General features: G+C 42.9%; 1 protein-coding gene across 2 annotated transcripts in view; it reads right to left on the bottom strand.

The window, feature by feature from the left end:
- Positions 1-15846, bottom strand: part of DRC1 (dynein regulatory complex subunit 1) — a 232807-nt gene extending 216961 nt beyond the window's left edge. For both annotated transcript variants that reach the window (XM_030198650.1, XM_030198651.1), the window contains exon 1: positions 15639-15846. In XM_030198650.1, the coding sequence (XP_030054510.1) occupies positions 15639-15778 (140 nt within the window). In that variant the 5' untranslated portion in view covers positions 15779-15846. The remainder of the gene's footprint in view (positions 1-15638) is intronic.
- Between the last annotated feature and the right edge of the window lie 210 nt (positions 15847-16056).

Here is a 16056-nt window from a genome sequence, read left to right as displayed (position 1 = left end):
ACCTACAAAACTATCAATATGGCTGGATTTAGTTACCTAGGTTCCAAATGGTGGAACTCAATACCAAAGATCACAAGAAGCATCACCAACTATCTCCAGTTCAGAAAAGAACTGAAAACCTACCTCTTAAAAAAATTCTACAACTAAGCCATCGAATACCTTTCCACTTCCTAATCGTAAACCAACTGTTAGTCGCTTCCTATTCGTTAGTCACTTCCTGAATATAAATCATTATTGTAACTTCCATCAGAAGGTAAACTGTAAACAATCATTGTAATTTCAACCAGAATGTAAATTGTAAGCCACCTAAACTTGTTTTGGATAACAGTGGGATACAAGAATGCATAAAGAAATAAAGAAATAATGGCATGGCCTTGAACTAAAAATGATCTCCCAGGATCACAAACCGGAGAAATTTCCTGTGAAGCCACCAAATTGGGATATGAAAATAAGCCTTCTTGAGGTTCAATGAGGTGAGAAACTTGCCTGGCTGGACCAAGGCTATGACAGAACGAAGAGCCTCCATATGAAAGGGCAGCACTCAGAGACTTGTTCACCCCTCTGAGATCCAGAACCAAGCGAAAAGAGTCTTCTTTCTTTGGGACAAAAAATAGATGGAATATCAACCCGTGCTCCTCTCTGCCGGAGGAACGGGTTGAATGGCCTCTAGTCGCCTTAAAGAAGCTAATGCAGTACATAAGTACATAAGTAGTGCCATACTGGGAAAGACCAAAGGTCCATCTAGCCCAGCATCCTGTCACCGACAGTGGCCAATCCAGGTCAAGGGCACCTGGCACGCTCCCCAAACGTAAAAACATTCCAGACAAGTTATACCTAAAAATGCGGAATTTTTCCAAGTCCATTTAATAGCGGTCTATGGACTTGTCCTTTAGGAATCTATCTAACCCCTTTTTAAACTCCGTCAAGCTAACCGCCCGTACCACGTTCTCCGGCAACTAATTCCAGAGTCTAATTACACGTTGGGTGAAGAAAAATTTTCTCCGATTCGTTTTAAATTTACCACACTGTAGCTTCAACTCATGCCCTCTAGTCCTAGTATTTTTGGATAGAGTGAACAGTCGCTTCACATCCACCCGATCCATTCCACTCATTATTTTATACACTTCTATCATATCTCCCCTCAGCCGTCTCTTCTCCAAGCTGAAAAGCCCTAGCCTTCTCAGCCTCTCTTCATAGGAAAGTCGTCCCATCCCCACTATCATTTTCGTCGCCCTTCGCTGTACCTTTTCCAATTCTACTATATCTTTTTTGAGATACGGAGACCAGTACTGAACACAATACTCCAGGTGCGGTCGCACCATGGAGCGATACAACGGCATTATAACATCCGCACACCTGGACTCCATACCCTTCCTAATAACACCCAACATTCTATTCGCTTTCCTAGCCGCAGCAGCACACTGAGCAGAAGGTTTCAGCGTATCATCGACGACGACACCCAGATCCCTTTCTTGATCCGTAACTCCTAACGCAGAACCTTGCAAGACGTAGCTATAATTCGGGTTCCTCTTACCCACATGCATCACTTTGCACTTCTCAACATTGAACTTCATCTGCCACTTGCACGCCCATTCTCCCAGTCTCGCAAGGTCCTCCTGTAATCGTTCACATTCCTCCTGCGACTTGACGACCCTGAATAATTTTGTGTCATCGGCGAATTTAATTACCTCACTAGTTATTCCCATCTCTAGGTCATTTATAAATACATTAAAAAGCAACGGACCCAGCACAGACCCCTGCGGGACCCCACTAACTACCCTCCTCCACTGAGAATACTGGCCACGCAATCCTACTCTCTGCTTCCTATCTTTCAACCAGTTCTTAATCCATAATAATACCCTACCTCCGATTCCATGGCTCTGCAATTTCTTCAGGAGTCTTTCGTGCGGCACTTTGTCAAACGCCTTCTGAAAATCCAGATATACAATATCAACCGGCTCCCCATTGTCCACATGTTTGCTTACCCCCTCAAAAAAATGCATTAGATTGGTGAGGCAAGACTTCCCTTCACTAAATCCGTGCTGACTTTGTCTCATCAGTCCATGTTTTTGTATATGCTCTGCAATTTTATTCTTAATAATAGCCTCCACCATCTTGCCCGGCACCGACGTCAGACTCACCGGTCTATAATTTCCTGGATCTCCTCTGGAACCCTTCTTAAAAATCGGAGTAACATTGGCTACCCTCCAGTCTTCCGGTACTACACTCGATTTTAGGGACAGATTGCATATTTCTAACAGTAGCTCCGCAAGTTCATTTTTTAGTTCTATTAATACTCTGGGATGAATACCATCAGGTCCCGGTGATTTACTACTCTTCAGCTTGCTGAACTGACCCATTACATCCTCCAAGGTTACAGAGAATTTGTTTAGTTTCTCCGACTCCCCCGCTTCAAATATTCTTTCCGGCACCGGTGTCCCCCCCAAATCCTCCTCGGTGAAGACCGAAGCAAAGAATTCATTTAATTTCTCCGCTACGGCTTTGTCCTCCTTGATCGCCCCTTTAACACCATTTTCGTCCAGCGGCCCAACCGACTCTTTGGCCGGTTTCCTGCTTTTAATGTATCTAAAAAAATTTTTACTATGTATTTTTGCTTCCAAAACTAATTTCTTCTCAAAGTCCTTTTTTGCCCTCCTTATCTCCGCTTTGCATTTGGCTTGGCATTCCTTATGATCTATCCTGTTACTTTCAGTTGGTTCTCTTCTCCACTTTCTGAAGGATTGTTTTTTGGCTCTAATGATTTCCTTTATCTTACTGTTTAGCCACGCCGGCTGACGTTTAGTCTTTTTTCCCTTTTTTCTAATACGTGGAATATATTTGTCCTGAACCTCCAGGATGGTGTTTTTAAACAGCATCCACGCCTGATGCAAGTTTTTTACTCTGCGAGCTGCTCCTTTCAGTCTTTTTTTCACCATTTTTCTCATTTTGTCGTAATCACCTTTTCTATAGTTAAACGCTAGCGTACTTGATTTCCTAGTTTCACTTCCTTCAATGCCAATATCAAAACCGATCATATTATGATCACTGTTATCAAGCGGCCCTCGTATCGTTACCCCCTGCACTAGATCATGAGCACCACTAAGGACTAAGTCTAGTATTTTTCCTTCTCTTGTCGGCTCCTGAACTAGCTGTTCCATGAAGCTGTCCTTGATTTCATCAAGAAATCTTATGTCCCTTGCGTGTACAGATGTTACATTAACCCAGTCTATATGCGGGTAATTGAAATCCCCCATTATTATTGTGTTGCCCAGTTTGTTTGCGTCCCTGATTTCCTTTAACATTTCCGCATCCGTCTGTTCGTCCTGGCCAGGCGGACGGTAGTACACTCCTATCACTATCCTTTTCCCCTTTGCACATGGAATTTCAATCCACAGTGATTCCAAGGAGTGTTTTGTTTCCTGCAGAATTTTCAATCTATTTGATTCAAGGCTCTCGTTAATATACAATGCTACCCCTCCACCAATCCGATTCACCCTATCACTACGATATAATTTGTACCCCGGTATGACAGTGTCCCACTGGTTATCCTCCTTCCACCAGGTCTCAGAGATGCCTATTATATCTAATTTTTCATTTAGTGCAATATATTCCAACTCCCCCATCTTATTTCTTAGGCTCCTGGCATTCGCATATAGACATTTCAAACTATGTTTGTTGTTCCTAAGTACATCATGCTTAGTACTTGACAGTATTAATTGGCAATCTTTTGTCTGATTTTTATTGTTATTTAAAGATACCCGATCTACTACAATCTCTTTTGCAACCTCACTATCAGGATACTCTATCTTCCCTGTTATGGTGATATCTTTGAAAGATACCTTATCCCGAACCATGCTCTTTTGAGCGACTGTCGGTGGACCACTCCTTGTGAAAGCGGGAAAGACGCCCACCTATGTCTACATACAGGGAGTGAACCTCAACCCCATCATTGTGAGTGATGTGAAGACAGAAAAGGTTCTTGAAGAAGCGGTAAAGGGCTTCTTGCCTCCTTGAAGAATAAGTCTGAGGAAAGCAAGGTTTCTGAGTGGAAGCACTAGCCTTCCCTGGTCTATAACTCCGCGCTTCTCAAAAATGAGACTTAGCCGCCCAGAGATAAGGCTTAGGCTTGTCCTCAGGTAGCCATTGAACCTTGGAATCTCCCAGATCTTTAACAATCTTTTCTAAATCAGCAACAAAGAGTATTTTCCCCTGAAAGAGCAACTTCGCCAGACGAGATTTGGATGCCACAGCAGGGACCCAATGCCTCAACCATAGCCAGCTTTGCGCCAAAATGGCCCAAGGCCATGCCCTTAGCTGACACTCTGAGAATATCATAAAAAGCGGCTGACAAATAGGACAACCCCACCTCTAGGGTAGAGAGAAAGTCTGGAGGCGAGTCCAATGTGGACAATTGTTGAATCCTCGATAAAGCAGCCCTAACTACAAAAGAAGAACAAATTGCTCCCTGAAAATTTGATGCAGCTAGTTGAAAGGAAAGCTTCAAGGAAGCCTAAAGTTTGCAGTCATGCATATCCTTTAATGCAGTGCCGACTTCAATATGGATATTGTATGTTTAGTAACCGCCGTAATAAAGGCAACCACCTTAGACAGAGCAAACTGCTCTAAATCAGATGGCAGGAGATATAATTTGGACATAGCACGAGCCACCTGGAGGTTAGAATCAGGGGTCTCCCACCGAGCTGCAATAAGCTCCTGCATAGCCTCATGAATATGGAGAGACACAGGAGGTCTCTTAGTACCTGACATAATAGATGGAGCAGGACCAGAGGACCGAGAAGCAGGGGAAGAAATGTTTAAAAACCTACACAGGTTTTGTTATCAAGAGAGGCAACTCCACTCTCAAAAACCACCTAGCTACAGTAGGATCTTCACCCCAATCTGTCTCTGAAATATCCAAGTCAGGGCCATCAGCAGAACTAGGACAGTCAGAAAACAATGATAAAAACTCCTCTGAGTCCCAAGGAGGAACATTCTCCAAATACTGTGAAATTTATTTATTTAGTTAGTTAGTTAGTTAGTTATTGCATTTGTATCCCACATTTTCCCACCTCTTTGCAGGCTCAATGTGGCTTACAATACATCATGAATGATGGAAATATATAAGAAAATATACATTTAGTATTACAGAAGGATCTTGGGTAACATGATAATGAAAAAACATGATAGCAGTTTAACAAGCAAATATTGTAAGACGGTTCTGGATATGTGTATAGGAGTTCACATTTGTTGATCTTTGTGGTATGCCTTGTTAAACAGATGGGTCTTCAGTAGTTTGCGGAAGTTCGTTAGTTTTTAGATCGTTTTTAAGTTGTGCGGCAGCGCGTTCCAGAATTGTGTGCTCAGGTAGGAAAAGGTTGACGCATGCGTTAGTTTGTATTTTAGACCTTTACAGTTGGGGACGTGAAGATTAAGGAATGTGCGGGATGATTTTTTAGCATTCCTGGGTGGTAAGTCTATCAGGTCTGACATGTAGGCTGGGGCGTCTCCGTGAATGATTTTGTGAACTAGGGTGCATATTTTGAACGTGATGCGTTCTTTAAGTGGGAGCCAGTGTAGCTTTTCTCCTAGGGGTTTAGCACTTTCATATTTTGTTTTACCGAATATGAGTCTAGCTGCAGTGTTCTGAGCTGTCTGAAGTTTCTTGATTATTTGCTCTTTGCAACCAACATAGAGTGCATTGCAGTAGTCTAGATGACTGAGTACCACTGATTGTACCAGGTTGTGGAAGACGGTCCTTGGGAAGAAAGGTCTTACTCTTTTTAATTTCCACATTGAGTGGAACATCTTCTTGGTTGTGTTTTTTGCGTGACTCTCAAGTGTTAGGTGTCGATCAATGGTAACTCCAAGAATTTTTAGGGTGTCCGAAATTGGAAGATTCAGTTTTGGTGTGTTAATGGTGGTGAATTTATTCGTGTTATGTTGCGAGGTATTAGGCATTGGGTTTTTTCTGCATTGAGTTTCAGCTGAAATGCATCCGCCCATGTATGCATGACATGTAGGCTTTGGTTGATGTCATTGGAAATTTCCTTTAAATCTTGTTTAAATGGGATGTAGATCGTTACATCGTCTGCGTATATGTATGGGTTGAGGTTTTGGTTTGATAGTAGTTTGGCCAAGGGTATCATCATTAAGTTGACTAAGGTCGGTGAAAGGGGGGATCCCTGTGGAACTCCGCATTCAGGTATCCATGTAGCTGGTGTAGTCAAATTAGATGTCACTTGGTATGATCGTGTGGTTAGGAACCCCTTGAACCAATTGAGAACGCTGCCTCCAATTCCGAAGTACTCGCGGATATGTAGTAGTATTCCATGATCAAACATGTCGAAGGCGCTAGACATATCAAATTGTAGACGTAGTATGTTCTTGCCAGTTGCAATCATTTGTTTAAATTTATTCATGAGAGTAACTAGTACAGTTTCCGTACTGTGGGTAGACCGGAATCCTGACTGGTAGTTGTGTAGTATTGAGAATTTGTTTAAATAGTTTGTGAGTTGTTTGGTTACCATCCCTTCCGTTAGTTTGGTTATTAAGGGAATGGATGCTACTGGTCTGTAATTGGTTAGTTCACTAGCACTCTTCTTTGCATCTTTGGGTATGGGGGTGAGTAGAATATTTCCTTTCTCCTTCAGGAAGAGTCCAATTTGTAACATATAGTTCACGTGATTCGTGAGGTCTGTTATAAATTGTTGAGGGGCAGATGTCATAAGGTTGTTTGGGCATATGTCTAATTTGCAATGAGATTTGGCGAATCTTTTGAGCATTTGGGAGATGAGATCCTCCGATAATATCTCGAAGTTGGTCCACTTTCTGTCTGCTGGGTATACACCAGGGTCTGGATCTAGACAGTCGAGTATGGCATAATCGGTGGTGCTGACTGGTATTTTAAGTCGCAATTGTACGATTTTCTCATTGAAGTATCTCGCGAGATTGTCTGCTCCTGGTGTGTCTTTGCTGTTGGTTGTGATTGGTGTGATATCTAGTAGTTTATTCACGAGCTGGAAGAGTTTATGTGTGTCTTTGTAGTTTGGTCCAATTTCAGTTTTATAAAATAATCTTTTAGTTTGTCTTATGGTATATTTATATTTTCTTTGAAGTTGTTTCCAGGCGTTAAGTTTGGGGTTGTATTTCTTCTTATTCCACGCACGTTCTAACTTTCTAACTTGTGTTTTAAGTTTTTTCAGTTCTTCATTGAACCATGGTGTTGAGTTCTTCCTGTGTGAGGTTCTGGTTTGAGTTGGGGCAATGTTGTCTAATATTGATCTGCATCTATCGTCCCATTCTAGGAGGAATTGGTTTGTGTCTGCCTTTATTGTCCATCCATTGTGGTAGATCTATTGCCAGAATATTACTGGGTCTATTTTTCCTCTCGTGGTGTAGGTTTTTCGTTCTTGTTTATTAATTGTGTCTTTCATTCGCCATTAGAGGGAGAGTATGCTTTATAGTGGTCTGAAGCTTTATAGTGGTCTGACCACAGTGCGGGTGTCCATCTTGTATCTGTTAGTATAAGGTTTGAGTCTGGATCGAATTTGTGTGTGATAATGTCTAGTGTGTGTCCTTTAGTGTGAGTTGGTTGTGTGTTTGGTACGTGAAGATCCCATAGTTGTAGGAACTCTTTCCATTCTTGGGTACTTGTTGAGGTAAGATCTTCAAGGTACAGGTTAATATCTCCTATTATGATAAGGTTTGAGGTAGAGACACAAATGACCGATGAAATCCATAAAGTGTGTTTGGGAATCTTGCCAATTGCCTGGTGGTCTGTAGAGTAGGACTTCATTAAGGTGTTCCTGCATGTTTGGGTGATTGATTCTTACCGAGGCGATTTCAAGTTGTGGTAGAATGGATTCAGCTGTGGTTGTGATGAACTCAGATTTGTATATTATGGCTATTCCTCCTCCTCTTTTTCCATTTCTTGTCCAGTGGGTAATTTTGTACCCTGGTGGGCATAAATCTAAGATTATGGGGTCTTTAAGGTCATGGATCCAGGTTTCAGTGATGAATAGGAGATCAAGATTGTCTGTAGTGATCCAGTCTGTTATAATCTCTGTTTTATTTACTACTGATCTGGCGTTTACGTACCCCATTTGGATTGAATGGTAAGGTTCGGTTTGGGACATAGATGTGTTAATTTTTATTAGTTGCCTGTTTTCTTGGTATCTGGTTTTGCTGTTTACTTTCTTCCCTTTCTGTTGGTTATTTCCGTATGTATTGGTTTTTCCTTTTAGTTGGTTGTTGTTCTTTTCGTCTGGTGAGTTGTAAATGGGTTGTATGTAGGGTTTGTGTATTGTGGGTAGATTGTTGTTTAAGTTGGGAGTAGTCCATGTGTGGTAGATTAGGGGGAGAAAGTAAATTATCATGAGTAATTTGTTGGTATTCATGTTGGCTATGGTTCGTGGTGCTTGGTTGTGCCTGAGGGTATTAGTGAATGAAATTTTGTATGAACATCAAGCAGTGTCAGCATTAGGCCGTGTCAACATCAAGCAGTGTGAACAATTAAGTAGTGAGTAAATGTAATTTCAAGCATTAAGCAGTATCAACATTTAAGCATATACGACAAGAATCTCACTTGTAGTCCGTGGTGTAGTTCTCGTCTATGGCACAAAGGACAGATGTAAATGACTCTCAGATCTACATCTCCACCCCTGAAATCTCAACCTTAATGTCGCGTGCTCGAGGACCTTGGCAGACGGTCAGGCTTCTTCCCCGGGAGCACTGGGTTCGTGAGTCCTTGGGCCACTACCGTGGAGCGGCAGTGGCAGGCAAGATCACCTTCAAGGTAGAGATGAGACAAAACTGGACCGGAACCCCGGACTGGAGTTCCACACAGGAATACACGGAACTGGAACGCACCGGACGGGTGCGCACTGGAGTGGAGCCTGCTGGACTGGAACACACTGGAGTGGCCCCACTGGACTGGAACATACAGGAGTGAAACCCGCTGGACTGGAACACACTGGAGCGGAACCCACGGGACCGGAACCCACTGGACTGGAACACACTGGACCTAGGCTTCACCTACGCTTAACCACCTTTCCCCGAGGGTTGAGCCCTCAGGTTCGGGCAGCCGGCAGGGCTTACAGGAAAAACCGGAACTGGAACTTGCAAGCAGGACCAGCAGGAATGAGGATCCAGGAGTGCCCCCAGGCACCTAGGCGAAGGCAGGGCAGACCGGCAGGGAATGTCCGGGTTCCGGCAGCAGGCAGGTTCACAGACTGGTCAAGTCAAGGAACAAGGGCTGAAGCTCCAGAAGCAAAAGAAACACACACGGAACACCAGCAGGCAAACACCAGAAGACTAGTCAACTATACATAAGCTAGTAGGAAAGCTATGCCCAAGCAAACCAGTCATACACAAGAAACATACACTAAGCAACTCAGGAGAACTAGTAAGCTATACACAAGCTAACACACAGAGCTGTGCCCAAGCTAACAAGTCATACACTGGAAACATACACAGAGAACTAACAAAGCTATACGCAGGCTAACAAGCCAAGCGGTGCCTAAGCTGGCTAGTCTAACACTAGGAACAAACACAGAGAACTAGCACAGCTATACACAGGCTAACAAGCCAAGCGGTGCCTAAGCTGGCTAGTCAAACACTAGGAACAAACACAGAGAACTAGCAAAGCTATACACAGGCTAACAAGCCAAGCGGTGCCTAAGCTGGCTAGTCAAACACTAGGAACAAACACAGAGAACTAGCAAAGCTATACACAGGCTAACAAGCCAAGCGGTGCCTAAGCTGGCTAGTCAAACATAGAAACTCACACAGAGCAAACACTGAAACAGTGTACAGAGCACTCTATACACCAGGGCCCTTAGATGAAATGCAAAGGCAAGGGCTGTAGTCTCTAAGTGATTAATAAAGCCCTTCCACACCAAATGCACAGCTGCAGCAATCACCTTGCATCCAAACAGAGGCTTGACACACAGAGAAGTCAGCCCAGCAGGCGCCATCTTGGATACTGGCATAGAGGAGTCAGCGGCAGCCATCTTGGAAGAGGCATAGCCCACACAGGTGAGGTTCAGTAGGGCAATCAGCACACAGAGCCAGAGAGAAACTAAGACAGAGACAGACACAGAGACAAGCAGAAGCCAGCACAGCCACTGACTCCCAGAAACAGGGTAAGTCTGAGGGTGGTCACGGCCACAGACGTGACACTTAATCCAGGACAAAATTTCATCCTGCTTACATAGTAACATAGTAGATGACGGCAGAAAAAGACCTGCATGGTCCATCCAGTCTGCCCATGACAAACTCATATGTGTATACCTTACCTTGAATTTGTACCTGTCCTTTTCAGGGCACAGACCATATAAGTCTGCCCAGCAGTATTTCCCGCCTCCCAACCACCAGTCCCGCCTCCCATCATCGGCTCTGTTACAGACCGTATAAGTCTGCCCTCCCCTATCCTCGCCTCCCAACCACCACCCCCTCTTCCCCCCAACTGCTCCAACATTGCTGCTTGGATGTCTCTACGCCATCTGAAGCTAAACATGACTAAATCTGAACTTCTCATTTTTCCCCCTAAACCCACCTCCCCTCTTCCCCCATTCTCTATCTCTGTTAATGGCTCTCACATCCTCCCTGTCTCCTCGGCTCGTAATCTTGGTGTCATCTTTGATTCCTCTCTCTCCTTCTCTGCACATATTCAACAGATCGCCAAAAGCTGTCGTTTTTTTATCTAAAACATTAGCAAAATTCGCCCCTTCCTTTCTGAATACGCTACCAGAAACCTTATCCACACCCTTGTCACCTCTCGCTTGGATTATTGCAATTTACTTCTCACTGGTCTTCCGCTCAGCCATCTCTCTCCTCTCCAGTCTGTCCAAAATTCTGCAGCACGGCTTATTTTCCGCCAAAATCGTTATAACCATACTAGCCCACTCCTCAAGTCACTTCACTGGCTCCCTGTCCGCTTCCACATACAGTTCAAACTTCTCTTACTGACCTTTAAATGCATCCATTCTGCAGCCCCCCATTACCTCTCCACTCTCATCTCTCCCTACATTCCTCCCCGTGACCTCTACTCACTGGACAAATCTGTCGTCGTTCCCCCTTCTCCTCCACTGCTAACTCCAGGATTCGTTCCTTTTCTCTCACGGCACCTTATGCCTGGAATAGACTTCCTGAGCCTGTACGTCTAGCTTCATCTCTACCTGTTTTCAAATCTTTGCTGAAAACCCACCTTTTCACTGCTGCTTTTGGATCCTAGCCACTACTCATTTGTCCTCCCACTTGTTCCTTCTCACCAGTACTTCCCTCACCCTTAATTGTCTTGTCTGTCTGTGTTATTTTAGATTAAGTACATAAGTATTGCCATACTGGGAAAGACCAAAGGTCCATCGAGCCCAGCATCCTGTTTCCAACAGTGGCCAATCCAGGTCACAAATACCCGGCAAGATTCCAAATATGTACAAAACATTTTATACGGCTTATCCCAGAAATAGTGGATTTTCCCCAAGCCCATTTAATAACAGTCTATGGACTTTTCCTTTAGGAAGCCGTCCAAACCTTTTTTAAACTCCGTTAAGCTAACCGCCTTTACCACATTCTCTGGCAACAAATTCCAGAGTTTAATTACAGCTCTATTGAGCAGGGACTGTCTCTCTGTGTCAGGTGTTCAGCGCTGCGTGCGTCTGGTAGCGCTATACAAATGCTAATAATAATAATGTAAATCAGTGTTCCCCTAATGATCACTTATATAACCACCTGTGATAAAGATAATACAAAATTCCACAATAAAATCAGTTTATAGTCACAACTTTGCAGCTCTTATAAACAGGACAAAAAAAATCTGCAAATTTTACTCACAAACCACTTCGCTTCTCACATGTCTGCACTCCTCATCTGTAACAAGCTGCATACTGCCCACACACCTATTGGCTGCCTTAATATTTCCGTCAAAGGTCAAAGCAAAAAAGTGGTTATATAAGTGGTTATTAGGGGAACACTCTGTAAATCTCCTTTTAGGTAGGTGTTCTTGATGGTTGTTCAAGAAGTTCATTTCTCTTCTGGTTCTGTGCACTGAAACACCATATATATTAATGTGCTGTTGTTACTATTTATGAACTGCATGTAACCATGCATGTAATCAATATGTATAATTAATATTTTAGTTCTTTCTATGCACTTGTCAGCACACTGATTAAACTTGTCCTTTGTATGTAAGTATTATTGATTTAGATTTAAGCTGGCTTGTTTTATGTTTTTCAATTATTATTTATGTTAAGATGATTTTTTAATGTATGTTTTATTTATAAAACAGCCTGAGGGCGAAACATGACCATGTCGGGCGACAGTTCAAAAAAACACTTTTTGTATGTATTACTGATCTGTTTTGTTTTGCTTTTGTAGTTTACATGATTGCAGCTCTGTGCCTCTATGTTCATTGGAAAGCACAGTTTACATCACTTACAATTTCATTCCACCTTAAGAAATTTTCATTAACAGAAATTATTATAGTTCTTATTCTATTCAGGTCAATAAAGTTTTTATTCTTATCCAATTTTCTTTATTAAATAAATTATATTTTTAGTTCTAGTTCTCAAGAATTAATGACCAAAAATATTTGTTCTGTTATTCTCATTATCTTTGCTAACAACTATTTTTCTAATTCACAGACTCATCACATTTTATCTTTATTTGATATACTGCTAAATCAAAGAGTATCAGTTATAATCCTGTATAGATTAAAATTCTAAAGTACCAGAAGTATTACACCATTGGGGCTGGCCTGGTGATTCAGTGAAAGTGCTATGCACTACCATGAGGAGGATCTGAATTCAACCCAAGTCAAGACTCAGCTCCCTGGGCCAGCCAGGACTAGGAATACTGTGGAGGCAGCATTCATAGTCCCTGGGGGATGTTAGTCATCATGCAATGGTGGCACATAAGTAGTAGACTCATTTTTCATGTTACCTTATGGTCACGGCTGGATTAATGCTATATGGGCCCTATGAAAACGTACATTTGTAGGTCTTCACTATTTATGACCCTTCCTCCCAGGGATCTCCATACATTGTCTTTTTCTTAACTCCTTCCCTCTGCAGGGTGCACTTTCCCTAGATCACTGTTTCAGAGTTAGAAATAAAGACACACTAAATGCAGCTGGTGCACAGGAACCATGTTGTATTTACAACTAATAGTTAAGGGTAACAACAACCAGGAAGCAGATGGCATCATTATACATTAACAAAGGGGTTGGCAACCATGGTCCTTGAGGGCTACAACCCAATTGAGTTTTCAAGATTTCCGCAATGAATATGCATGAGATCTAGTTGCTTACAATGGAATCAGTACATGCATATTCATTGTGGAAATCTTGAAAGCCCAACTGGGTTGTAGACCTCGAGGACCATGATTGGCCACCCCTGCACTAACATCTGTGACATCCCTCTATTTTCTTTGAGCTATACAGAACTTGCTGTTGTAAATGACCTATTGATCAAGTTGCTGAGGTGGATCTGAGTGCTGGCCACTGCAAGTCAACAGGTCTTTTCTGAGCAAGCAGTTGCTGATTCCAGTCTGGCTTCATTGGGCTGTTATGCAACATGGTAGGTGTACTTGGTACTGTACTTCTGACAGGTGTGTCCACTGGCTCACGATTTTCAGCTCCAGTGTTCTCCGTGCAGATGTCCTGGAGCAGGAAGGCATGTTTGGTCCTTTAGTAGTAGTAGTTTGTGAAACTGGCTGCCCAGTCATTTGTGGGTCAATACAATTGCAGAGATAGTTTTTTCACTACATACCAACAGGGTGCAACCTTTTGTACACAAGTACCCAACCGCCAACAGTTCATACAATCTCCTAGCAATGTCCTCAATATTCACCTCCAGCAAATCTCTATTCCATATTTGTCACATTTTGACTTTAAAACCTGCCTCAAGTTGAAGTTTATGGGATATACATAGGATTAAACATGGCTTAGGTAGCTTGCTAGCTACCAGCAGCAATATCTTTAGTCTCCTTGACATCAGGTGCAGTGCTTGGCTGCTATCCATGTCCTCTATGGTATATTATTCCAATGCAGTACAGCTTTCCATGTTTCTTCACCATCGCTTTTTGCATTCTGGCATAAATTCTTTAATATTTTCACAGCGAATTCACCTTTGCATTAGTCTGTGGGTGCCTTGGTGACACAGTAACATGTTCAAACCCCTACGCAACAGAAAACTGTTTAAATTGTATGCAAGTAAATTAAAGATCATTATTTGGGATCGCTTGATCAGGTTTGCCACAATATGCGATCCAAACCTTGCAACACTTGATTATGGCTTCCAGCAGCTATGTCTAAGAGAAGTGTTCCTTGCCAGAACAGTTAGCTTAGCGTAGTTTAAAAAAGGTTTGGACGGCTTCCTAAAGGAAAAGTCCATAGACCGTTATTAAATGGACTTGGGGAAAATCCACCATTTCTGGAATGAGCAGTATAAAATGTTTGTACTTTTTTGGAATCTTGTCAGGTATTTGTGACCTGGATTGGCCACTGTTGGAAACAGGATGCTGAGTTTGATGGACCTTTGGTGACCTTTGGTTTGTTCCAGTATGGCAATACTTATGTACTTAAGTTGTTTCCCAGAAGTAACTCTTTCCCTGCAAAGTTAAATAAGTCCATGCTGACAATTTGCCAAGGCTGTGCTGATAAATCTTTGTGACATTATTATTACTATTAGCATTTGTATAGCGCTACCAGACGCATGCAGCGCTGAACACCTGACACAAAGAGACAGTCCCTGCTCAAAAGATCTTACAATCTAAATAATAATCATTGATTTCTTCTGCTGCTCACATGCATATTCATTGCAGATGGAACAATTGCTTACAACTGATCTCACCTGGTACAATACATTAGGCCAGTAAAGAGTATCATGGGCCAGCCAGTAACATACTTTACTACCGATATGGCTTGAATTTATATGTTTAGTATCTCTGACCATGGTATGGTAATCCTAGACCCTTTGTATAGAATGCCATTGTGTATACTAATTTCACCCCTGATCAGTACTCCCTAATTTCAGCTGGTGTTTTCTCCTTTGAGTCTGGCCATTCAGCCAGGACTACAGACTTCAGTGCTTGCAAGGTCTTTCTCATCTCCTGCAGTCTGTGACATTCAGATAATCTGCCTTGGTTCATTAGTTCCATGTCAGTTAGTTCTTGTTGCACCTACCAAATTCCGAGGCACCAAATACCTATGCTGGACTGCTGGTGGTTATCTGCAGTGTGTCTACTGAGTGTGCCATTGATACATATCTCAGGGCTCTGTTTCAACATCAACAACATGCTCTGAAGTTGCTTGGATATACACAATAGCGTTTTTCAAAGAGGGATTGAAACCATACTGAGGAGAAGCGAGAAGTAATGCTTTGTATTTCTAGCAGTACACACGCATCAGAAGATTACTTGACAATTATACTGCTACTATAAATGTTCTACATGCCACTGGCTTCCTTTAATTAAAACTGCTGGTTGGCTTGAGGCCAGTCCAAAAGTATGCCATGCTCTAGATGAACCTCGACCTTCAGTTCTACACACTCCCTCCCAGGTTTAGTTCAAAGCCCTCCTCATGGCTTAGCATATCCCTTTCCTTCCCCACCACCAGTAGCCCTGCATCTCTCCCATCTCACCGCCTCTTGGCCTCCTCCTTGGCAGCCATGCGTTGGCGCCGGGCTAGTATCCTCTCCTCCGGATTATCCGAATGTATGGAGGGCCCCATGTCCTCCTCCACCACTCCAGTGGCTGTCGATGTGCTCTGGGGGCGACTCATGGCTGCTACCAGGTCGGGAGACTCGGGGTTTGCTTTGCGGGGTGAGCGCGTAGCCGCTTCAGATCTAATAGTTGCCGGCACAATTGCAGCGTCCGGTTGCCACAGGCAACGGTGCTAGCAACGGATCCGTCGCGTGCCGGAGCAGGGGGGGAGGCTCGTGCCTCCTCATGTAAACCACTACCACCGATTTTTGAAGGCCAGCTGTATCAAACTTTTTGTAGTTGTTAATTTTGAGGCTAATTGCAGTATATACATTATTATTTTTGGTTTGTTTTTTT

Source organism: Microcaecilia unicolor, chromosome 3, assembly GCF_901765095.1.
Source record: "Microcaecilia unicolor chromosome 3, aMicUni1.1, whole genome shotgun sequence".
Classification (NCBI taxonomy): domain Eukaryota; kingdom Metazoa; phylum Chordata; class Amphibia; order Gymnophiona; family Siphonopidae; genus Microcaecilia; species Microcaecilia unicolor.
This window is presented reverse-complemented; position numbering and strand designations above follow the sequence as displayed.